The 25,429-nt window shown below is 40.2% G+C and overlaps 1 protein-coding gene across 3 annotated transcripts; it reads left to right on the top strand.

Moving 5' to 3' along the window:
• Positions 1–1,182: 1,182 nt before the first annotated feature.
• Positions 1,183–11,002, top strand: LOC147426986 (peroxidase 5-like). Of its 3 annotated transcripts, none has more exons than XM_086497902.1 (5): positions 1,183–1,330; positions 1,588–1,762; positions 1,972–2,160; positions 2,565–2,730; positions 10,165–11,002. In XM_086497902.1, the coding sequence occupies exons 2-5, from the start codon at positions 1,736–1,738 to the stop codon at positions 10,572–10,574; spliced, it is 792 nt and encodes a 263-aa protein (XP_086354028.1). In that variant the 5' UTR covers positions 1,183–1,330; positions 1,588–1,735; the 3' UTR covers positions 10,575–11,002. The 3 variants fall into 3 exon arrangements, with proteins under 3 accessions (XP_086354028.1, XP_086354029.1, XP_086354027.1); XM_086497903.1 differs by lacking the exon at positions 1,183–1,330 and adding an exon at positions 1,354–1,522; XM_086497901.1 differs by lacking the exon at positions 1,183–1,330 and having other exon boundaries at positions 1,355–1,762.
• Positions 11,003–25,429: the final 14,427 nt, after the last annotated feature.

Raw genomic sequence — 25,429 nt, 5'->3', positions numbered from 1 at the left:
CTTAATAAAAGAGAGTTTTTTGAATATTGATTAGAATTAAGTTATAGAATGTAAGTAAAGTCAATCCATGTGAGGTTGTGAAATGAAATGTGAAATTTAAAAAAACTCATTAATATACGTGTGTGTATCCATAGAATTTAATAGAATGCAAAAACAAGTCAAGGCATATAAGGATATGAGATGAAAATGAAATAAACATTTAAAGGAAGTCTTTATCATGGATGCACTTTGCTATGAAAACAATGAAAGTTTTCCTAACCCAACACAACACTAAGGTTTCTTTTATAAAGCAAAAAAGTCTTTTAGAAAGCCAAAAAAGTCCAAAATTGTTAGAACATCTGCAAATAATATCAATGGATACCCTTGCCACCTTCAAAGAAGTTTTTCAAATTGACCTCTATATACTTTTGCCCATTTTGAATAACCTTTCATGTCCTCAACATTCTAGACTTTACCTCTCTGACGTAAGGTACTCCCCTTTTGTGCCCCATATGGTGCACAATGCTCCCTCAATCTCACCTTGTGAACACTCTAGTGGTCAATATATGAAAGGTTTACTAGATTGATCTTGTCCCCTCCTCCCTTTACACACTCTAGTACGTCCGGCGGGCGAATCTCTCTTTTGCGGAATCTCCTCTCTCTCTCTCTCTCTCTCTCTCTCTCAATGCGAACAATTCAGGGAACTCTGTTGAGAGAGGACTGAAGTAAGCAACTATCGCCATGTGTTCGAAGAGGAAACCAGAATCCTTTCCCCCATTAAACTTAACTAGTGTGGTTGACGGCCTTCGACCGCCTCTCTCTCTCTCTCTGTGTGTGTGTGTGTGTGTGTCTTTGTTAGCTGCACGCGCACTGTCCTCACTATTGTCGAAGATGCAGGGCCACACTGTCGGATGAAACAAATTGCACCACGTGGCCCCCTGAATGTCTCTCTGCTTAATATACAGAATAGATATAGAATATAGATACACACACACACACACAACAATGAATATGTACATGTATGTGTAGTATTACGTGTATGTACATGTATGTGTAGTAAGCATAATACGGGTTTATACCTCCTTGCATGTGTGTAAGTTTAGACAAACACATCACAAGCACTCAAAAGACTTGTGATGCATGAACACACAAAGGACTCATCACGCATGTGAAAGGAAAGGGGACATTTTACCAAGCAACACGCGTTTTTAAAGTTTTCCTCTCTTGGCAGGAGGAAACAGGGTTACAAAGAAAAGCGTTATTCCGTGAAATGAGTATAACAGTATGACTCCCATTCATGATGAGCTGTAACCAACCTACCTTCTCCAAATTCCAAGCTTTCATATCACAGGTACTACTTCACTCCTTTGTGTAAGTGTGTATGTTTTGCCGTGCTTGTCTGTAGGCGTGCAGCTCCCCTCTCCGTTCTGAGCATACTTAGTCTCAAACTCACAGTCAATTAGCAGCGCATTGCCGCTTCTTTTGATTTTCCTGGCGCCGCTTAATCTTAAGGCCGGTTTTGTCCCTTAGAACGCTAATGATGGTGAGGACCAGAACAAATTACTTACATATGGAATGCGGTTTGATTAAAACTGTGATTACTTGCAGTCTGCTTGTGGGGTTGGCACATGGGCAGGGCAGCCTGCTAAGTAGTGGGTTTTATGGGACCTCATGTCCTTCTGTGAAAAGAGTTGTGGCAAATGCAGTTGCAGCACGGCTTCGAGAGGACCCATCCATCGCCGGTCCCCTCCTCCGGATGTTCTTCCATGACTGCTTTGTCTTTGTAAGTTGTTCTAACAGTCTGGACTTTCTATTATGATGGCACCCATTTCATCAACTTGGACTTTACTGTTGTCTCAACAAATTTCCCTGCATTAGAAAGAAAATGCATCATCCTCAAATCATTACACAAGTGTATTTGACTGTTTTCAATGCTATCAATTTCATGGATTATTGTCCTTATACATGTATGTTATGCTGATTAATTGAAAGGGTTGCGATGCGTCCGTGCTCATCAAGTCGACACCAAGCAACTCAGCAGAGAGGGATGCAGGACCGAATCAAACAATAAGAGAACTAGGGTTGATTGACACAATCAAGGTTCAGCTAGAGGCAGTGTGTCCTGGTGTTGTTTCATGTGCCGACATTGTCGCCCTTGCGGCTAAAGAAGCTGTTGTACAGGTGATTGTTCTGAATGTAACATATGGTGGTTTTTTCCGTGGATCATTAGAGAGTTCAAGTTCTCTCCTCTTAACCTACTAGTATCAGTTACAACACAATGATGCAAAGAAACACTGAACGAGGCATCTTAAAGTCTGTTTGCATGTCAATTGCATGTCATGGAATGATGAAAAGAAACATTGAACGAGGCACAATTTACGTGTAAATTACATATGTCATGGAATGTGCAAAAGAAGTCTTGCATGTAAGTGAGTGTAGATACATATGTTTGTCTGTGTGTGTGTGTGTGTGTGTTAAGAGCACTTCTATTTGTGCGACTTAAAAAGGTTGTAGTGTGCATGTGTGTGTGTGTGTTTGTGTGTGTGAGTGCAACTACTAAAGTAAAGTGTTGTGTGCACGTGCAGAGTGGGGGGCCAGATTGGGAGGTGGAGGTGGGGAGAAGGGATGGGAGCAACTCAACGGCGGCAGAGGCGAGCACCAACCTACCCTCTAGCCTCTTGAATGTGCCCTCACTTATCCAATTCTTTGCATCCAAGGGCCTTTCCATCCGTGACCTGGTTACATTATCAGGTACACCTATTGTGTGTATTGTGTGTGTGTGTGTGTGTGTGAGAGAGAGAGAGAGAGAGAGAGAGAGAGAGAGAGAGAGAAAGAAGAAGAAGAAGAGAATTTTAAAATTGTAGGAAACTATCCCAAGAGACCTTAAAGATCTATCCATAGCAGTTATAATATGTGTACTTTATTTAGAATACGGGACGTCCCGTTTTGAAACATACAGGACGTCTCATAACGTTTTCTATTCTAGCATTTTTTTGTTCAAAATGTATTCTATTTTTATGTCTTTTGCTAATTGATCAAGTGTGTTTTAGAGCTTCATGGTGCTTGTTTATGTATGCTATGATTAAACATTGAAGAGTCTTTGAGGAGGTGTATGACATGCTTCATTTGTGCTTGTTAAAGTATCATATGTAAAAAAGTTGACGTATTTTATTTTTGATTCTCAAAAATACGTCTAGTACAGGTATTGTACACCACGTATTGAATGTTTTGTCTCGTACCGTAGTTACTATGGATATATCCGACGAACAGAGTTTAACTCAAGACTTGTTATTCAGGAGAGAGCACAAAATGATGTGCTCGCAGTTGCACTTTGTGTCGACTTCTTGCAGTGTAACGCTGCGGCGCTGCCCTCATTGCTGCCCTTTGCATCGTGATGCTTGTGTTAAGTCAGTATATATAATTGCTAAGATGTGAGGCGCCGCCCTTGCAAGTGGGTATGGCATCTCCTTTGGGAGATCCATTGGGTTTCTAGGGTAGTTTAGCATGGTGAGCGATAAGCTACGTGGTAGAGGAAACTCCAAAGGAAAGACCGAAGCAAGTCCCATAGTACCTGGGCCTCTGATCTGATGTACTTGGTCGCTGTCACGTCGATAACTTTTTAGCGATGTGGGTCTCTCAAGGGCTCTGCACTAAGAGAGTAGATAAGCCTGGCTTCTTGGGGAGATGTGTCACGTGCGTACTTCACTTGCGCCACGTGGACACGCTTATGCCATAGTCTAGCGTCAGTCTTAGCTTAGGACTGAGCTTGGCACTTTGTGAGTCTCTAGCAAGACGTGCATGCGCAGGCCGGTCACAGCTGTATACACTCTCTTGCACAAGGAGAGTCATTTCATCATGCATACATTTTACCCCGTGAATCACCTCTTATAAGTCATTTTATTAAAAGTGACTTTTGGAATTCTTTTTGTAAGTTTGTTGGGAAGCTTTCCCTACCTGGCATATAATTCCTATAAATGAAATGCATTGGCCACTCAGTAGAAGCAGGGACACAAAAAGAATAGGCACCGCCGAAGACCGACAAGCACCCTCAGGCTCCCCATGTTTTCTCAGCAGTTCAGCCCATCGTTTTCAGCATCAACAGTTCAGCGTTTTTAGCCCACAGCCATCAGCATTTCAGTTTTCAGCCCTTAGCTTTGCCGGACCGCAACTCCCCGTTGCAATTCCTCACCGTATTGACCAACCAGCAGTAGATCAGCTTGGCAATTTCAGTTTTCAGCCAATACAACCAACAATCGACATCGTCATCATCATCGCAATCCCTATCTTGACGACATCTTCGTCATCGTCATCGCAAATCCCTATTTTGACGACGACACCTTTGTCATCGTCATCGTAGATCTCGGACTTGACGACGACATCATCGTCATCATCATCATAGTCGTCATCGTCGTCGTCGACATAGTCATCATCAAGTACCACAGCATCAGCATTCTTAGCACTTAGTCATTGTAGTAACATTTGTGCAGAAATAAAGAAAGTACTTGCTCTGGCAAGAGAGCAAGGGAGCCCTTGAGGGTTGGGATCCGACATCCCTGTGTCATCTCCCTTGTTTGTGTGAGGAGTACTAGATCCGATCAAATCCTTATTCTCTTTCGTCGCACCTGACAAGATGAGTCCTCATGTAGTCTAAGGGAAACTAGTGACAAAAGCGTCTGCCCTAGGAGTATGGGTGCAATCGAAGCCTTTGTCGTCTCTTTCTCTTTCGTATTTAATTTGTCTATATCTTTTTTTTGCTTTGTTTTGGGGAGACGAAATAGGGTACCCATCCCCGATTCCCGAAACAAAAATTAAGAGTTTCTTTCCATATACATGTGCAACCCTCTCAATCTTTGAGAGCATTTGACACTCATTAGCTAGTACATGGCCCTCTTGCATTAAGACAACACACAAACTGCTTCCACAAGCATCACGGTAAAGCTCAAAAGATTTTTTCATGTTTGGAAGAGTCAAAAGTGGTTTAGTAGTCAACGTTCTCTTAAACCGCTTAAATACCACAATTTGTTGAGGTCTCGAAGTGAATCCTTTTTGAGTCGGGATATGCAATGATGAAGCAATAAATTGTCTAATGAACTTCTTGTAGTAAGCACATCTTGCATATTCCATAATGTAGGCCAATCGGGAAAGCCTCAACTTTGTTGGATCCATGCTAACATCCTTGGATGAAACAATCTGTCCCAAGAAGTGTATTTCTAGCAAAAAGAACTCTTCTTTTGGTTGATCAAGAATTTGTGTTGATCAATGCTTTTGTCAGGTGCAACGGGATTGAAACGGTGAAGATCTAGGTTTTACACTTTCACATATCTTTACTTCTTTCATTGTGTTAATGATTGCTTTTAGCATGAATGATGGTTCCTTTTATTTCCCTGAAGAAAGGGTTTGAGAGTGTTATAAAATCTAATATCTAGCTTTACCCAAATGATTTTCTCATGTTAAATTGATCATTTAATATGGGGAAATAAAAGGGAAACAAGAGCTAGAACATAGATATGAGTTTTTAGGCCAAGCTCAACATAAGGCCAAAAGGAGATGGTTCCATCTCAGCAAAGGCTCACAAGGAGTTGGCCTATTGAAGAACAATGCTTGCATAATGGAGCTTGGAAGACCTTAGGGTTAGCTTCATTAAAGACCTCCAATGGTTGGTGTAAAAGTTCTTAGACCTTAGGTTAAAGCTAGGCCTATGCTTGAGGTGCTTGATAATTAAAAGTGCATGAGATGCTTGACAACTAAGGTGCATGCTTGAAGGTAGGCATGTGCTTGAAGTCAAATCCAATTCCTACAAGGAGGGGGGCGAGACCTTGAGGCTAGGGGCATGAAAGAGAGAGAGGCAATGCACTTGCTAACCCCATGCTCGATGGCTAAGGTGCTTGAGGTGCTTAAGCATGAAGGGGCCCAAGTTGCTCGGGGCCTTGGAAGTGAACATACATGCCTACAAAGGAGGGGGCGAGCCTCACAAGTAGGGGATGAGGTTGAATGACTCCCCTTCCTCCCAAAGGGCACCCCTTGCTCAAGAGGCAAAAGGGACACATGTCCAAGCCCCTAGCTAAGTTGCCCCCATAATGTGCCTAAAGCCTATTGGTTGAGCCCTAGAAAGGACCAGTGAGAATTTATAATTATTTAAGCATTTATCACAGAGTAACAGGGAACGGGCGGAACGGGGTCCTCCCGTTCCCGGAACGCGTTCCCAAGCCTAGTGCCTCGTAACGGAAACGGGAACGAAATGCAGTTCCCTTCCGGGCATAACCGGAACGGCAGCTTGAACGACAAGCGGAACGCGAAATGGCAAATCCGGAACGTCAAAGTTTGGAAATATGGCTGTTTGGGACCGATCTTTTGAACTTTTTGGGGGGTGTTATTTACATCCTCTCCTATATAAAGAAGGTCTTTAAACCCTCTCTCTCAAGCTCTCTACCTCACCCTCTCCCTCAAGGCTCTCTCTCCCTTTCCCTTAAGGCTTCAAAGTTCAAGCCTCAAGCTCCATCACTCTCAAGCTCTCAAACTCTCCCTCTCCCTCTCCCTCTCCCTCAAAATCTTCCCCCCTCTCCCTCGGGCCGCAAGGCACTGCTTTCGTCTCTCTAAGACTCCAATTGTTCTATAAGCCTTGCTCCAAATCATTGGGTTAGGCGTCCATTGGGGCTGTCTTCTGCTTTAGGGAATCTATATGTAATGGCATGTTGGCTGAAAACTGAGATCTGTAGGATTGATCTGAATTGGCATCTTTGTACAGGCCCTTCCTGGTGGCTAAAGAGGGCTGATTGGCTTTGTATCTCAAGGCTGCTCTATAGCAGCAAAATTGCAAGTTAAATAGTTCGTTGATACCAAATGAGGACAAAAAGGTTTGCTTGCTGGCTATCAAGGATGCATAACCTTGTCTAAGGGGGGGGAGAAGCCTCGAAGAGAGTTTTCCAGGCTGAGGGTAACTAAAAACACTAGAGGTACTGTGGATGGAGACTGTTGGAAAGTGCTAGGGTTGGCAGGTGCGGAGGGCCTTGGCTACTCGAGGCCCTTCTACTTCTCCTCCTACCACTAACTTCAGTGAAATGATACTAACTTCTTTGGGAAGAGTTATCTGGGTTAGTACACCTTGAAATTGATTAAATTGTTCCAAGTGTCCTATAGGCTACAACTGGATTTGCATCAAATGTACCTTCAAAGACATGTAAGGTGAGACATGCACATGCTTGCGCACATCACGCACAGCGGTTGGCTAGCAGGTACGTGAACCCAAACATGTGTACTTGTTGGTTAGACTTCCAACTTATACCGTTGATAGCTCAGGTGTGCCTTGTACAATGATTTATACAAAGACGGATATATAAGGGTTTTAATGTAGACGAAAATGGTGCACACGGTGCTCTCTAGTGGTGGGGTGCTCTGGATGCAGTATGCATGCGGACTCACAAGCTAGCTCAAATCTACAGACAACAGTGCAAAGACATGAAAATAGAACTGAACTGAACAATGAGCAAAAACTGACAATAGCCACAAGACCTCCAAGGCAGCACCTCGTACATAACCAAAAAGACCATACAAAGACTAGTCTGGCTGCGGCAAACTCTGCTCGGTCCACGACTACCAACAAGGTACAATGGGGATGTAGAGGCTGAGGTGTCATGTGCACATCTAACCCTATGTGTACGTGGACAATCTACTTCATGACCAGTGTTTAGGAAGTGTTCTGACACTTTTGTGAGTCTGTTCGCAAGCTGTGCATGTCTAGGCACTTAGCTCTGGTTGCACACAGCATGATCATCAGCATTACCATCAGAATCCATTAGGAGCATTTTACAGTGCTGAAAACCTATTTTCTCTATTTTAGCCATTTTTCACTCATTATTTTTAAGTGACTTTGTTGGGAAACTAGGTAGGGCAATTTTGACAAGCAAGTATATAAGGAAACCTAGCGCGTAGAAGAGGCAGCAAACCACAATATGAAGTGCACCTAGTGCACCTTCTCAGCAAGACGGCAAGAGGACCTTGCATTTTCAAGCCATCAAGAACCAGCATTTTTTAGCATTGCAGATCAGCCCCAACGTTTTGCATTTGCAGATCAGCCTGGCGATAGCAGGACTCAGCAGATTCCCTAGCGTTTTTGCAGCAAGACACCAGATCGGCTCTAGCGTTTTTGGATCAGCAGAACACCTAGCGTTTTGCAGATTCCCCACGACAGATTCAGCCTTTGCATCATCGTTTTCAGTTTTCAGTGTATAGACACCACAGAACAAGTCCTGAATCTCGTAGATCTCACCTTCCCGCAGCCAAGGCTTGCGATTCAGCCCGGAAAACGCAAATTTCAGCATCTGCGTTTTCAGCGCGTCATCGCTGTCGTCATCGACATAGAGTTAGAATTCAGCAGATACAAGATTTGCAGATTTCAGCCCTCAGCGTTTTCAGATTTCAGTCCGTCTCGTCGTCGTCCTCATCGTCGTTGACATCGTCGGCAAGTCCATTGCATTGTAGAGATTTGTGCAATCAATAGTAGACCGCTCTCGCCATAGAGAGTGGGGCCTTCGGAGGAGGGTTTGACAACATTCTGGTGTCGTATTCTTCACTGTCAATCTCTCAGCCTCCGGACCTTCATTCACAATGTTTGCCACTTTGTTTGTGATCATTTGCACTCTCTCACTAAAGGAACGGAAGGCTCTCCCTTCCGTAAGTAAAAGGAACCTTGAGGACAGTTCGGAGCACTCATCTTGAGCAAAGTTCAACATTCACTTCTGTTGCACCTTACATGAGGTGCAATGGAGAGTGCAGTGGTGCAAGTACAACTGAAAACCACAATGTAACTAGGCAAACCACAATATGACTAGACAACAGGACTACAAGGCCCTTCTTCAAGTCCTCAGGATCTTGGACTCTCGAGTCGTGTGAGCAGAGATCTACACAATCACCCTCACGAGGCTGTAAATGTGCAATCAGGCAGGTTTCAAGGGTAGGGTGAGAGATTGGAGATTGATACAACTCCCTAAAAGTAAACTCGACTCCAAACATGGACGGGTACTGTTAGACAACTACGTACCTCTGCGACATTCTCAACACCACCTCCTGACTGTGCTTGCCTATTGATTCTGTGCTCCTGACGATGTAGGGCGTAAGGAGACTCTTCTTGGCCTCTCGTTGCAAATCTTGTTTAGTTTGCAAAGAAGAGATAGTTGTTGTTTTCAAAGAACCTCTATCCTCCTAATGAATTGGGGGTGTAAAGAGACTCTTCTTGGCCTCTTGTTGCAAATATTTTCTTGTGCGAATAAGATATTACAGAGTAATAGTTTTCTGAAAAGCTCAATGAATTACTAGTGGCTGAGGACATTATTTCATAGAAAATCTACATGAATACTAGTTTTCAAACCTCTATGAATCATTATTGACCAAGGATTGCACTTAGTAAACCATTGAATGCTTTGAAGTACAACACACCTTTGAAGTATATTGACAACAAAATCATGATGGTTTGAGGAGTGAGTGACAATTGCTACAAATGTGTGCAAGGCAACAATGCATCCCGTCAAATGGCCGATATAGGAGTTTGGTGCTCTTCATTACGTGATCAATAATCACATTATACTCTCTCCTTGGACTAAATTGTACAAATCAAAGCATTTAATCAAGTCGCCTTTCTTTGGTCATGCCTTCATCATTTGTGCACGTCCTCAATTGGTGGCATACACCCTTTGTAAAAGAAGAGTAGTCGTCCTCGATTGCACTTGTCAGAACAAACATACCTTAGAAGATCACTAGACACTAAAACCCACAATCATGCTCAACACCATTTGTCCATGTCATCATAAAGTTCATTCAGATTTTATAAGGTTGTATAAGGTTTAGTCAAACTTTGAAGACTATGATTGTCTCTTCCTCATGAGGGCTCTCTTTTGTCTCTCCTGCCAGTGGTAAAGGCCTTAGTGTTGGGTGGGTTTGTTTTTTGACTGTAGATAAGGCAATGATGGGTTTAAGTGGATACCTTCTAATAATTGTTTGCTCTTTAATGCTCAATCTTGAAATTAAACCTCTCTCTCTCTCTCTCTCTCTCTCTCTCTCTCTCTCTCTCGTGCGTGCCCGTGCGCGCGCACACACACACACACACACACACACCCTCAAAAATACAAATAATTATTTTTGGGCAAGCCGTCTTAAATTCTCTAACATTTCTTATGCTTGTTCACAATGTAGGTGCTCATTCTATAGGAAATGCACACTGTTTCCAAGCCGCAAGGAGAATTTATGGTTTCAAGAGCCCTAGCGGAATTGATCCAACAATGAACATATCCTATGCTCAAGTACTAAAAAAGACTTGCCCATTACCTATCGTTGAGCGTTCAAGAGTACCCCTAGATCCCTCGACACCAGCGTTGTTTGATAATAAATATTATCAAGACCTTCTTCAAAACAGAGGCTTGTTTACATCAGATTCATCCTTAGTAGCTGATAGTAGGACTTCAAGCATTGTCGTAGAATATGCCAAAGACGAGCAATCATTTTTCACCAACTTTGTTAGGTCAATGCTCAACATGGGGAGGATTGGGGTTTTAACTGGTGGTAAAGGAGAAATTAGAAGGCATTGTTCATCTATTAATCATTGATATTATCTAGCTCTTACCTTGGTTAACATTGCATTTTATGTAGCTTTAAGAGTCAGCACGACAGTTGTTTGTGGAAACGTTTCCTTAGGTAGAGTGATAGGGCTTGCTTGGTCATCATAAAAAAGTAAACAATACCCGCACGGCACATACATGTGGGCGTGCATCTTTTCAAGCGCTCATTTGCATCTAGACATGCATTTTTGGGCATGCTCCTTTTCATAACACTCCTTTGCATAGATAAGCTTGCATGTTATTAGCTTCTAAGATTGTGCCAATAGATGTATGTACGTTATTGTATGTATCATACTTCCTCTTGGCTTTTAGTGTTTGGTTTTTACTAATAGGTTCTTGTCTGGGCTTGCTCAACCTTTCCCAATGAGCCACTTTTGTACCTTTTTCTTGATCTAATTCAACAGTTTTATGTGCTAGTAGAAGAAAATCTACCTTGATTAATTGCCATCTTCTTTTGTGAATGTGTAATTGTTGCACGTAATGATTTTTTTCTTTTTCATGAATTGCGAAGAAAGCTTATGTTTGCATAAAGAGTTGATTCGATATGTGGATATGGGGACATTTTAGCCTAATCAAGCTCTAAATGAATCACCAAGCTGCAACAAGTGTGTACAAACCTTTATCCATGTAGTAAGAAATGGACCCAATAAACTAGGTAAGCCCAAGTATAAAACTAGGAATTTGATGAGAGTGAATGGCGTAGGAAGGCCGGCCTGTTTGAGTGTCTGCATGAAATGTGCAGGCAAGTATATATCACTAGAGCATGTACCAAATGAGGATATTCTTTACAAATGTGTTTTGTAGATCCCAACATGAGACCTCTAGTTTTACTTAAATAAAGCTATGAAATTATGGCCAATTTCATGAGCACTTGAAAAGGAATCAAAGGGAAATTTACACTTTAATGTGTGTATACTTTCTCTCATTTTTGCATTATCATTGATCCCATCTTGTCCTCATTTTGCTTTGCCACTTATGTGCGTGGATGACCTACACTCATAGCCTCCATTTTAAACTTAACACAAGGCATTATGAGCTCAACCCCAATGGCCAATGCCTCACGATTTTCTATCGCCAATTTTGAGTCCATGCAATACTTCTTGCTTCAAAAATGGCAGGTCATGAATCTCGAGTCTCTATCGTGGAAAACTTTGATCAAAATGATCCAAAATAGGATTTCAAAACTAAAATTTTAAGATTTGAGCACACCTACTCGAGCTAAGTTTCAAAACTCTAAGAAAGCTTAGAGTTCATCCCGAGTTTCTAGACCTTGAAAATTGGAATCACAATTGACCCTTCATTAATAAGACAAATGATTCTTTCTATAGAAACTTTGAACTTTTTACCAGCTGAAAGAATATTCACAATTTTTCAATTGCCCTTCTAAAATGGGTTTTTTTTTCAAAAAAGTCAAAAGATCAACAAAAAACTATATTTTTGACTTAGAGCGGTTTTTTTTCTTGGAGTGGTTGCATCATCAATTCAAGAGGGATTATGGAGGCATGCTTTCAAAAAGCATCCTTGGATATTCATGTATAATAATGTGTTCATTATTCTCAAGGAATAGACCACAAAGATCACTTCAAAAGGGTCTTTGATAAGATAGAGCTTACACAAGTACCTTGCCAAAGTGCACTTTATGGTTCATCAAGGTAACATTCTTGCATAGAGTCAAAAGATGAGATTTTTGTGGATATGGGAAAACTAAGGTTATGGTAGATCTACCACACAAACATTTTTGATAATGCTACAGATTCATCTATATGTGGAATAGTTGCCAAATCCTTTTATGGGTTGATTACCAATTTTCTATGGATAGATGAATGTGAGGAACCTTATTAGAAACCAAAAAACACACGTATCACTGCACCTATCTTAGAATCACCAAATTTAAATAAATTATTTCAAGCATGTGCTCAAAATTTGCTACCTCATCTTAGAAAGGGTGAAAAGAGAAACATCCATTTTTAAGGCACATATAGGGTAAAACCCCCAGTTTAAGAACCTTTAAGCGGTGCTCGGGCGCATTTTTTTTTTGTTTATTGCATCATTTGGAGTTTTGTTTAACACAGAGGGCAGTTGGGACGAAGGCCTAGGTGCTGCAGAATTTCAAGCTCCCATGGAGACTTTGATAGTCGGCGGGGTAGGCGCGAAAATTTTCACGTGTAAAAAAATCGGGCTCCAAAAGCAATACAACCAAGGCGGGTATATAAGGAAATTGATGCCACATAGGATTGAACTATGAGCGAGCCAATAGGATTACTGGTAACCGTCTCGCCATGGGAGTTTTGTTGTACTAGAAGTGGCACATACAGAATATAAATAATAGGGAGGTGTTCGTCTCAGAAAAGGTGGCCATCCCATTACGAGCCCCTTTACCCTACTACTTCAAAATTGAAGAGTGTAAAGTTTGTCTAACTAAGAGAGATGGATTGGACATGGTATATGTCGTGAAGAAGGTTTGGCATTCTTTTCTAGCGTAACACACTTAATTTCTTTGTGGATAATGAAGCCTTGCTGTATGTGGTTAACAAAATATGCAAATAGGACAAGTTGTCAAAGCTCTCTATCTTAAGAATTTGATGTTATGGTTCCACTCAAAAAGGGCCCAACCCATCCACAACATGCATACCATTTGTCAATAATCAAGGGTAGATGTTGATTTGTTACTAGATGCCTACCTTGTATTAGTAGACATGATTCCAAAATGGGTCACCAGATATGGCGACCTTGGTGAATATTAGACAAATAGCTATGGCAATTTTATTGAGCGAGAATGAATAAACAAAAGGAAAATGAACCTCAAGAGCAAGAGTTTTGCCTAAAAAAGGTTGCAGATTACACTTTGCAAAAGGATCAAACAATCACAAATTGAAATGGCTTGGAGTCTATTAACCAACCCAAATAATGGTTGTGCAGCACGTGTATGCCAAGACCGCGTTCAATATCAACTTGGATCATCGATTCCATGCACCACTTTGTTTTAATTCCCTTCAGAATCTAAATTAGGAAACCATCTAATGGGATCTATCTCAAAAAGAACCTTCCCCACATTTACCAACAAACAATGAAGATGCATCATAGACACAAAAACTCAAAGTTATAATCTACTAAATAATCGATTTAAAAATAAGGAAAATATGTATGTTTACACTTACATGCGGAAGTCCAAATTATGTTATCACATTTTCACTTGGCAAATTTTGATTATTATTTGGATGGTTATGAATTTCTTACTCTATTTTTATATTGATTAAACATTGTGAATATTTGAAACATGAAAAGCCACATCTCATCTATGCTGTGGTCACAAGTTTGAAGATATGATAATATACAAGTATATGGTGGAGCTTAAGGGGAAAGGTGTACCTATTAGGAAGAAAGGTCCCCACAATACACAATCAAAAGTGACGATCCCAATTGGTGTTGCCAAAGCAACACACGCGATTATAGAAACACAACAAGGCCATCAGGTTATGCCTTGGCATCAGTCAAGCCTTCAAATATCACTCTGGGCGCATTAATTTTGAGGTTGAAGATGAGATTTTAGCTTATGAAAAGCTTGAAGTTTAAGGTTTTTGGTAGATATTCTTTACTAGATAGAAGAATAAAGGGCTCTCTCACACACATTGTATTGAGTTACTCTCTCTCTCTCTCTCTCTCTCTACAAAATGATTGGTAGCTCATTGTCTTTAATATCAGACCATGTTGCTATTGAGAGATATCCCTTCCCATGGGTCTATGCAAAAAATATAAAATTTACACTTTTATACAAATTCAATATACATTAGAGTTGCGAAAGCGTTTGCATTGGGGAGATGTTCTCACCGCCCAACCTAGCATGGAGTTTAAGCCATGAGCCAGACTGCATCTAGAGGCACCTAGCGATTAGTGCTACCTTTGAATGGGTGATATGAATGAGAGTATGTATATTCAAGAGAATAACAAGGTGGAGGGTGAATATATGTGTATACCGCATTGCGAGAATATATATATATATATATATATATATATATATATATATATATATATATATATAGAGAGAGAGAGAGAGAGAGAGAGAGAGTGGAGGGTTAAATAGAGTGCACAAATACATAGGAGCATGAAAAAACAAAATCTTTATATATCTCATCTAAATGAAATAGTAGCCATGAATTAATGCAATAACAAAATCTGGGTATACCATAACATGAAAATAAAAAGACTAATAGAGCACTGAACCCTATGTAGGGATCAACTGGTGCATCCATCCGCTTTTTCTCTACTACGGACAAAGAGAATTTTACTTCGCAGGGAGCGACCAAAATATCTCCAACCTATCTGAGCTAGACATAGGCTAAGGCCACTTTGCCTTCCTCCATGAACTTGAGCTCTCAAAGGATCCCAAATACTAGTAGGTGATAGGGTATCAACATCAACCATACCAATTAGGTGACATGCCTCTTTGATGCCCAACATCGGGTGTTTAGGTAAAGTCAAGGCAAGATCCTCGACGCATTAGCCTTCATAGAACAAACTATATATATAAAAAAAGACCTAGACAACACCCCCAATCTAGCACAGTCCGAGGTAATGGACCCTTTTGTCCAATGCTAAGCGATGTAGGTGATCCTAGTCTTGTAGCGACGCTTCTATGAGGAACATAACACATGTGTCCAATCACAATAGTATCTTCCATATGCACAAGCAATCTTATCTAAGTAGTCAGAATGTATAGGATCTCTATCCTTACACGTCCACAATAAACCATCAAAACCACTTCATGATCCAATTCAAAAACCATAATCCACCATAAACCATCAAAACCACTTCATGATCCAATTCAAAAACCATAAACCATAATCCAATCTCATCACATGGGTGAGCACTCCACCCAACTCAGGGTGATGTACATCCAATCCTGCAAAACCATAGATAACATGGCTGCAAAAATTTTGGTAGCACAACCATATCCCAAAAAAAACTCCAAGAGCCACACTGACTTCCACAATCAAAATCACAACCATGATCCATAAGGGATCTAAGCCCTTGACCATAAACCATATTCCTTACTGAACCAACTCCCACACTTTGAGTTCGACATATCTACTGCAACCAAACTGAGTCCACACACACGACCCTTAAGACATGAAATTTTTATGTATAAAAGAAGTTTGAATAGCGACTAAACATGCCTTCAAAGTCCCATTTTAACAATGTCTAACCATGCATGAGTGATGCACTATGGCTAGTTTGGCTTATAAGGGTGGAAAGCAATATATGCATGCACATCAGGTGTCCACATCCATCCAGGAGGTTCCATACATCATTTGTCATCATTCCATCAATCTTACCATGATGCAACAACCCCATTACCTTGATCAACCATATACAATAACATCACATATATACAAAAAACAACTTTTCACCATTTTTGGGTGGATGCATAACACACATATGAAAGTATTTGACTTCAAATCAACACATCAATCTCAGTCCCATAAGATTATACTAATACGTTATCACATCACTTTGCCCATATGAAGCTTATGCAAACATCCGTAACATAAAAAGAAAGCCACCTTATTCATATTTGCCCGTACGGTTCAGCTTGACTAACCATATATCCCTATATAAGTTTATGGACATCAGACACTTGAAATCAACTCACCAAAACAGACCATGAAACATATGCACCCCTACACGTGTAGGTGATCCCATACAAGGAAGGGTTAATAACACACATTTATGAAGTGATATCAGCGACTTAAATACATTTACCAACAATTTAATCAAGGTTTTGGTTTTGCTAAGTGGGTTCGTTCATCTAATGAATATATATGGTGGTTCTCCAAGGAGTCTGAGGGTGAAAATTTTGATTGTAGTGGGTAGCAAGCTGTTTTTTGTCCATAACTCTTTGCTCGTGCAAAACTTTCACGTGTTACTCAAGAGAGAAAATGTTTAGAATGATGTGTTTTATTGCTGGCTTAAAGGGTTGACCTGGTTCATAGTAGTTTAAGAGATATGACCAGAGAGAAAAAGATATGATGGCTATGGAGTTTAGAGCTTCTTACCGTACTTTAGGAGTGATTACCTAATATCGAAAGGCTTCTTAATTTTCCACAATGCACACACTGTGAAAAGAGAAGAGAAGATAGTAAGCAAGTAGAGAGAGAGTCGTCTTCTTCTTGCAAACGAGAGAGAAGACCTTACTGAGGTGGTGATGGAGAGCTTGCACCACTCCGTATTTTACGTACGTATTGCCATACACTCGTAGATGCATCTCTTGACATTGAAAAATTGAGCTCTATCGCTTTTTATGATAAAAATAATTCATGTAAAAATTTTCTTTAATCTCGTTTCTTCATCGGATGGTTGTTTTAATATCCGATGGTGACTAAAAATAATATTTTTATATCTAGGTCATCCAAAAAAGCACGAAATGCTAAAAATATCCTAAAAAGAAAAAATAAATCTAAAATTGAACCACGGGTTTCCCTTGTCCATCGGAAAAAGAAAAGCGAGCTCGCTTTTCACTAAAAAGCACTAAAAACCATGAAAAGCTTAAAATAGTGTAAAAGCACCCGAAAAGCATATGTTTACAAAAATGAACCATAGCTTCCTCCATTTTCCTATATTTTTGAATGATTAAGTGGTCTTATTGAATTACTTTTGTACTTCCATAGGGTTTTATGATTTCATGACGTTTTCTTGACCCTTATATTTGTATACGGGTTGAATCCTTGTTCAAGAAGTTGAGTAAGTTGTTCTTTGAGTTCGGCTGACTCAAATATTGATATCTTGTATGGTCTACGAGCAACTAACTGAGCTCCTAGAATAAGCTCTATTTCATGATCAACTTCATGCTTGGGTGGTAACTGTGAAAGTCCTTCAAGAAATACATCATTAAATTTCATTAGACATTCGGATTCAAGTGTTTTCGGCTTTTTCTTTGTAGGGTTAAGATTTACTGCATAAACCATTTCATTCTCTTTGTAGCATTCATTAGTTTGGTAAAGTTGAAGTTAAGGTTGTCCTTACTTCTCAACGGTAACCCTAGAGTTACGCTCATTTACAAAGGTCAATGAAGCATTTTTGGCCTTAAGCCAATTCATTCCTAGAGTTATATCATAGACACCTATGGGTAAGACTCTAAAGTGAGATGAAGTGTTGCAACCATCCAAAACAAAATTCAAACCCATTGAAGTAGAAGACTTAGCCTTCCTATCCATATCTAACTCCACTATGAGATCGGAATCAGGGTGTTCAGGCAGAATGAGGTATCTAATGTATTTAGGAGAGATAAAAGAATGTGTGCTCCTAGAATCAAACAATAAGGTAAAATGGTTACTTTGATGCTCTACTCGGGTTTGAATTATTGAATTTTTTAAATTTACTCCTTGATCTTCAATCGTATCATGAACATATGCCTTTTTGTATGACAATATCTTTTAGGTGCTACTATGGATGCCAATCCCAAAGATCTCAGGACTCCGAAGCTAGCAAGTCCACAGTTTGAGTGTGAGAAATTGCCAATGGAGGAAGACAATAGAAAAGAGATCACAAAGGAGGAGTTCCTCGGGGTGGAGGAGTTTGTACCCCTTTCTCAATAACGGAAGAGGTTACTATTGATAGCCGTTTTTCGACTCTCCGTAATTGCCATAGTGAGCTACCTCATCCTACCAAAATCACCTAAACACTGTGGCTACCCCTACCTTTTCATTGTACATAGGAGTGTGTGAGTTAGGGAACTTTCTCCATATCTCCTTGAAAACCTTCACTTAGCTTGTCACTAGGCTAGTTGAGCCAAAAAAATAAAAGCCAAAGTATATTATGGCCCTTTTGTGTATAAGTATTTCATTGTATATAGGGCTTAAATATAGGGATCTTTTATTATACTTATTTTGGTATTTTCTTAAATATTTATATTTAGGTGTGTGTTATTTACCTAAGTATGGTATGTACATTTACTCACCATTCCCATGATCTTTCTTACTATATATTCTATAAAAAATCATTTAATACAAGCTTATCTTATTTTTGGTGTGAATCCACTTCAAGAAAAACCTCAAAAAAATACCTTTCACCATCAGTCATTGCCTTTCACTAAATTCCTATTTTCTACAAGTATTTTTCTTTATCTCTTGTAAATAAATATACATCAATAAAAACAAATGAAAACCCTCCTCATTTGATTTCCTATATTTTCATATATTTATTTTTTGTATATACAGCTAATACTATTCTAGATTCCATGAATTAATTATATACTAATCTGTTTGTTTTCCATCATATCCATATATTATATTTATGCATAATTCACAACCATGCATATTTTTAAATCCTCAAGGATCTATTAGGTCATGCTCTCATGCAAGGAGGGGCTCACTCTTGGAGGATTATGCAAATTCAACAAAAGGGGGGGCCACTGAAGACTTTTTTAGGAGGAAAAACAGGCATTTTGGTGGGTTTTTTGGCGTCCACCTCCACTCCAAATTTGAGAATGCGTCCAGAATGAAAAATTTAGCTCACAAGCTGAATAATCACCTCAAATGTTTTCATAATTTTTAGAGTTTCTACCCATGAGATATGATATTTATTTGTGGGTCCCAGTGTACCCACTTTTTCTCACAAAGTAACCCATAATCTTCTCTCATCTCCTTTTGCACTTCTACACACACACACACACACACACACACACACACACACACACACACACACACACACACACACACACACACACACACATACTCATTCCTCTCAATCCCTCACTCAAACCTGCAACTTTTAGGGCTTCTTTCATCTTCTTCACCATTCCCATCTCTCCCTTATTCTATAGCTCAAAATTATCATCTCTACACACATATAACTCAATTTCTCTCTCTAGAATCAAACTCATATTACCATAACCTCTACGTTCTTTCACAAAAAGAGAAAAAATCAAAAAATAACTAAGCTCAAGATCTACAAAAGGAGGAGTTTGATCATGGAAAATTCAACTTTTCCATGGTCACAAGAACTACACCAACAGAGTTATACAACCACTCATTCGCTAGAGGAGATAAGTGAAAAATTTCATTTTTATCTTGTGGTTTCCATCAAATTATGTATATTTTAATTCTTCTCTTACTTCTTATCATTGTATAAATCATATAATGCACCTTGAGTGCATATGCCATCTAATTTTATCCCATGCTACTAACTACAAACTACTAACACTAACCACTAACATACTAACACAAAATAGCCAATGACCTAACTATAAAAGACAACTCACCTCAAGCGTGCATGTGCATAGTAACTCTCTCTCTCTCTCTCTCTCCTTCCTTAAAACTCTACTTTCACCTTATCTACCATCAATAATGCTCTCTTTTGAATGACTCAAGTAGACAAAGAATGCCCGCAATGTTTTGATATTAAAAAAAAATCATAATCCTTATTTGTTAGCTTGTAAATTAGGATTTTCAATAATCTTAATGAGTAGTCTCTAACCCATAAATAGGCCCCTCTCCTTCTTGTAAATCACCTCCAATATCTCACATAGCATCCCAACACTCTATGCGTGAGGAGAGACTTAGGCGTAGCAACCACTTTGTGAACTTCACTTTTGGTGTGAGAGAAGCTTTCAAGCTACACATTGCAAGTAAGAGAGCGTGAGCTCAAAAATCTCAAAACAACTATTGTATATGTTTCTCCATCATCAATAAGTTGAGGTTTGGTGAATCAAAGGTGTGATTCGATGTTCAAATGTTCGTCCTTCCACTTGTGCAATACCGTTTGGTGAATTCAAGGTGACGTGTATTTTAAGTTTCTATAATTTGATCTTGTTTTAGAAAGTGTTTTAGTGTGTTTTCATTGTCAATTTTGTGTCCATTGTAAGAGGGTATTGTGGTGAGAGGTCTCCCACACCCTAAGATAGTGTGTGTGTTGACAATGTTTAGCATTTACTAAGCACGAGTTAGTTTTGTACAAGCTCTACGATAATATCATAACGGACCATCTCCATTTGCAAGTCACAAACAAGGTATTACGCAAGTTCTATTCCTCTCTCACTCTTTCCTTTCCTCTAGCTCTCATCTTCATTTGGCGTGTGTCTTGGTGTGAGATTGCTTGTGTGTGTTTTGTGGTGCATCTTCTTGGGTGTGACAAATCTCTCCTGCATCCTAGTTTGCATACCATAACTAGGTGGTGCCCCTTCACTTGTTTGGCTGTGGATTGAAGGAGTACGAGCGGAAGTGCGATGCGAGAGAGAGTGCGAGAAGAAGAGCACGACGATATGGTGAACTCTCTCTACTGTAATGTGTAGAGCATAGTGAGTTCTTATTAGGTTTTTACAAAAGAATATGTGTATATACCTGGCGGCTCGCCCACTTACCTGGGCGACCACATTGGGCTTTATACCCCAACAACCTCCCACTTAAAGTCCAATGTGGTACTTTAAGTGTGAGAGAAGCTACTATACAAGCTAATATACAAGAGATGTAGAGAAGTGATGTACTACCCTACACCTAACTGCTTGCGAAAATGCGCAAAGCTCTCTGAGCGAAGTCCTTTTGTAAGTAGATCAGCAGGATTTTCTGTGGTGTGAACTTTGACAAGCTGAAGTTGCTTATCCTCGAGCATTTCCCTGATGAAATGATACTTCACATCCACATGCTTTGTCTTTGAGTGATAAACTGGATTGCGAGCCAATTGTATAGCACTTTGACTATCACAATATAACATAGGCATCTCTTCTTTGATTCCCAAATCTGTTACTAGTCGATTAAGTCAAATTGATTCTTTGCATGCCTCTGATGCTGCAACATATTCAGCCTCTGTAGTAGACTGAGTAACACAATCTTGTAATCTAGAACGCCATGATACTGCTCCACCAGCCAATGTAAAGACATACCCTGACGTAGACCTTCGGTTGTCTAAGTCACCTGCATAATCTGAGTCTGTAAAACCCTTTACACTTAGCTCCTGACTCCCATAGCATATACGCATACTCTTTGTAGCTTTCAGGTATCTCAATATTCCTTTCACTGCCTCCCAATGTTTCTTGCCTGGGTTTGACATGTATCGACTTACTACTCCCACTGCAAATGCAATGTCTGGGCGAGTAGCAATCATTGCATACATCAAACTACCCACTGCAGACGCATATAGAATCTTATCCATTTCAGCCTGTTCTTCCTCGACACAGGACAATCTTGTTTGCTAAGTTTCACATATGGTGGCAATGGAACACTCAGTGCCTTTCCCTTCTCCATATTGAAACGTTGCAAAACCTTGTCAATATACTCTGTTTGAGATAACCAAATCAACTTCTTTGATCTGTCTCTCTCAATGCGCATACCAAGTATATGACTTGCCTCACCCATGTCTTTCATGTCAAACGATTTTGCCATCTTTGACTTCAAAGCTGAAATTTATTCCAAGTGCTTGCCAGCAATGAACATGTCATCCACATACAAAATAAGGATCATCCAACTACCATCCTTAGCTTCTTTGTATATAGACAGTGAGCGAACTCACTACGTTTGTAGCCTTGAGAAAGCATAAACTTGTGGAATTTATGGTACCATGCCCTCGGTGATTGTTTTAAGCCATAAAGACTCTTTAACAACTGGCATACCCAATCTTCCTTGCCTTTCTCAACAAACCCTTCTGGCTGCTGCATGTAAATTTCCACATCTAAATCACCATGCAAGAACGCTTTCTTGACATCCATTTGGTGCAACACCAAATCTAATATGGCAACCAATGCAAGAAAGCATCTCAATGTAGTCATCTTGACCACCGGAGAGAAGACTTCATCAAAGTCAATGCCTTGTTCTTGCTTAAAGCCCTTGGCAACAAGCCTTGCTTTGTACTTTGGTTGACTATCATGAGCGGTGATCTTATACCTGTAAACCCATTTACAAGGTAGAGCCTTTTTGCCCTGTGGTAATTTAACTAGCTTCCATGTCTTGTTTTTATGCAGAGCTGTCATCTCTGACTACATGGCCAATTGCCAATTCCCGGAGTCCTTCATTTGCACTGCTTCCTTGTAACATGAAGGCTCATTGCAATCAGTCAACATGACATAGTTCATAGATGGAACAAACCTATCAGGAGGTCGCGTTACACGTCCAGATCTATGCACAATAGGTGGCTCAGACTCAGCCACAACCTGTGGTTCCACTCTATCCTGTCCTTGCTCCTCTTGAGCCTTGACATTTTGTCTTGCACGTGCAGGTCCGTCTTCTTGGAAGACAACTCTTCTAATCTCCTCAACCCTCTCTGGTTTAGAATGATATTTGGATGCATTAAAGTGAACATCATTGCTGCGGACAACCTTTCTGGATTCGGGATCCCAAAGTCTGTACCCCATCTCACTAGAATTACCATAGCCTAGAAAGATGCACTTTCTACTCTTTGGCTCAAGTTTGTTCCTAAATTCCTTTGGAACGTGAGTATATGCCTCAAAGCCAAAGACTCTGAGATGCTTGTATGAGGGAATTTTGCCTGACCATACCATCTCTGGCACTGAATCCTTCTGCAAAACCTTGCTAGGAGATCTATTTACAAGATGAACAGCTGTTGATACAGCTTCAGCCCAAAACCCATTTGGCAGCTGTGCATTAGACAACATACTTCTGACCTTCTCTTGTATGGTCCTATTCATCCTCTCAGCAACACCATTTTGAGGAGGATTGTAAGGAGCAGTAAGTTCACGTTTTATACCTTTTGACTCACAAAAGTCCTGAAAGGCCTTTGAAACATACTCTCCACCATTGTCAGTGCGTAAGCATTTAAGCTTCTTGCCACTCTGATTCTCCACAAGTGTCACAAATGTTTTGAAAACACTAAATGCTTCATCCTTGTGCTTGAGAAAGTAAACCCATACTTTCCTCGAGTAATCATCTATAAATGTCATAAAGTAAGAAGCTCCCCCTAGAGATAGGTTAGGCATAGGTCCACACAAATCACTATGAACAAGTGCCAACTGTGTATCTCTTCTACTGCTTCTATGCTTATGTGGCTGCTGTGTTTGCTTACCATACAGACAATGTTCACAGAATTCAAAATCATTAAATGAAAAGCCAGGCAAATAACCTGAACGAGACAAGATTTCCATTCCCTTCTTGGACATATGTCCTAACCGGCTATGCCACAAAGAAACGTTCGGCTGCTCGGTTACATTGATTACATTTTTAGAGACATTTGATACATAAATCATGTAAAATCCTTTAGACTTTACTCCATGTGCTACTGTCATAGAACCCTTGGATATCTTCCACATGTTCTGTCCAAAAGTGGTGACGTAGCCAGCATCATCAAGTAAACCTGTGCTGATCAAGCTCTTTGTAATTGCGGGAACATGTCTCACATTCTTCAACGTGGAAGAAGAGCCATTCTGAAACTTGAATTGAACATCTCCAACACCTAAGATCTCACAAGTCTGCCCATTGCCTAGCCGAACATGATATTTAGTGGTCACATAAGAGGTAAACCACTCCTTGTTTGGAGACACATAAAGTGATGCCCCTGAGTCTATAATCCAGTCACTCAATGCATTTCCATCAGATGCTGTAAGAAGAGCTGAGTCCATTGTATTCTTCAAGAAGTAGATGTCTCCTGACACTAGACTGTCATCCTCTGCAACAGTGTTTGTCACATTTATTTCTCGAATCTTCACTGAGGACTTGTTCTTCTCACCATGGTCTTCAGCTTTCTCTTTGCCTTTTTCTGCTTTCCATTCTCTGCAGTCTCTTTTCATGTGACCCTTCTTGCCACAATGGTAGCATTCTATGTCACTCTTGCCTTTAGCACTGCGGGACTTGCTACGAGATTGATTCCTCTTTCCACCTTTGTACTTTTCTTTGGTCCTTCCCCTGACAACTAAGGCTGTTCCTTTGCCTTTGTCCATTGTCTTTCTATTGGTTTCTTCAGTAAGCAGACTTCCTTCTACACCTGCTATGTTCAAACCATCTGGAGGTGCAGAATTACTCAAAGCTGTGCGAAAAGTGTCCCAACTTTCCGGCAATGTGATCAATAGGAACATAGCTCTAACAGGTTCATCAAACTTGACACCTTGAGCTGACAAATGACTATAGATTGTGTTTAATTCATTCAGATGATTGGACATAGGTGTCCCTTCTTTCATCTTCAAGTCAACAAGCTTCTTAAGCCACTATACCTGTGAAGCTGCACTCTGCTTCTCATAAAGATCACTCAGCTTTAACCATGCTTGATAAGCCGACATCTCGTCTGCTACATTGAAGTAAACTCTTTCTGCCAAAGTCAGCATAATGGTAGAAAGTGCCAATTCATCCATTTCGCTCCATTCATCTTCGTCCATATCTTCTGGTTTTATCCCCTTGAGCTTTATAGGTTTTATCTGCTTCTTTTGTACCAACACGTGCCAAATCTGCTTCTTCCACAATGGGAAATTGGTTCCATCCAGCTTCTTGATATTGTAAAGAGCGGTGTCCTGTGATCCAGCCATAGCTACGCTTCACAGTAGTTTACTTTTCTGGGAAAAATTCGGCAGAGTTTCCCCTGTAAACTGACCTGTGAACCAATATCAACTTGTCAAATGAACCAAGAAAGCTTCAGATTCTGCATAAATTTTGGCAGAGTCTCCTTTGTAAAATGGCTCTGGTGTACTAAAAAACAGGCCAAAAAACAGCTCAAAAACACTGTCTCTCTGACACTGTAAGCTGTGGGTAAACCTGTCCTGCACCTGTACTGTCTCTCACTGTCCTGTCACTGTCCTGCAAGCATAGACTGCGACAATGCCTCAACGGCAGTAAAGCAAAGATGCAATCCCAACTGTCTAACTCACAGTCAATACATCCTAGCTGCCTATCTAAGGGTGCTCGAGGGATCGCTCC

Source organism: Adiantum capillus-veneris, chromosome 24 (genome assembly GCF_014529385.1).
Source record: "Adiantum capillus-veneris isolate H3 chromosome 24, ASM1452938v2, whole genome shotgun sequence".
NCBI lineage: Eukaryota > Viridiplantae > Streptophyta > Polypodiopsida > Polypodiales > Pteridaceae > Adiantum > Adiantum capillus-veneris.
This window is presented reverse-complemented; position numbering and strand designations above follow the sequence as displayed.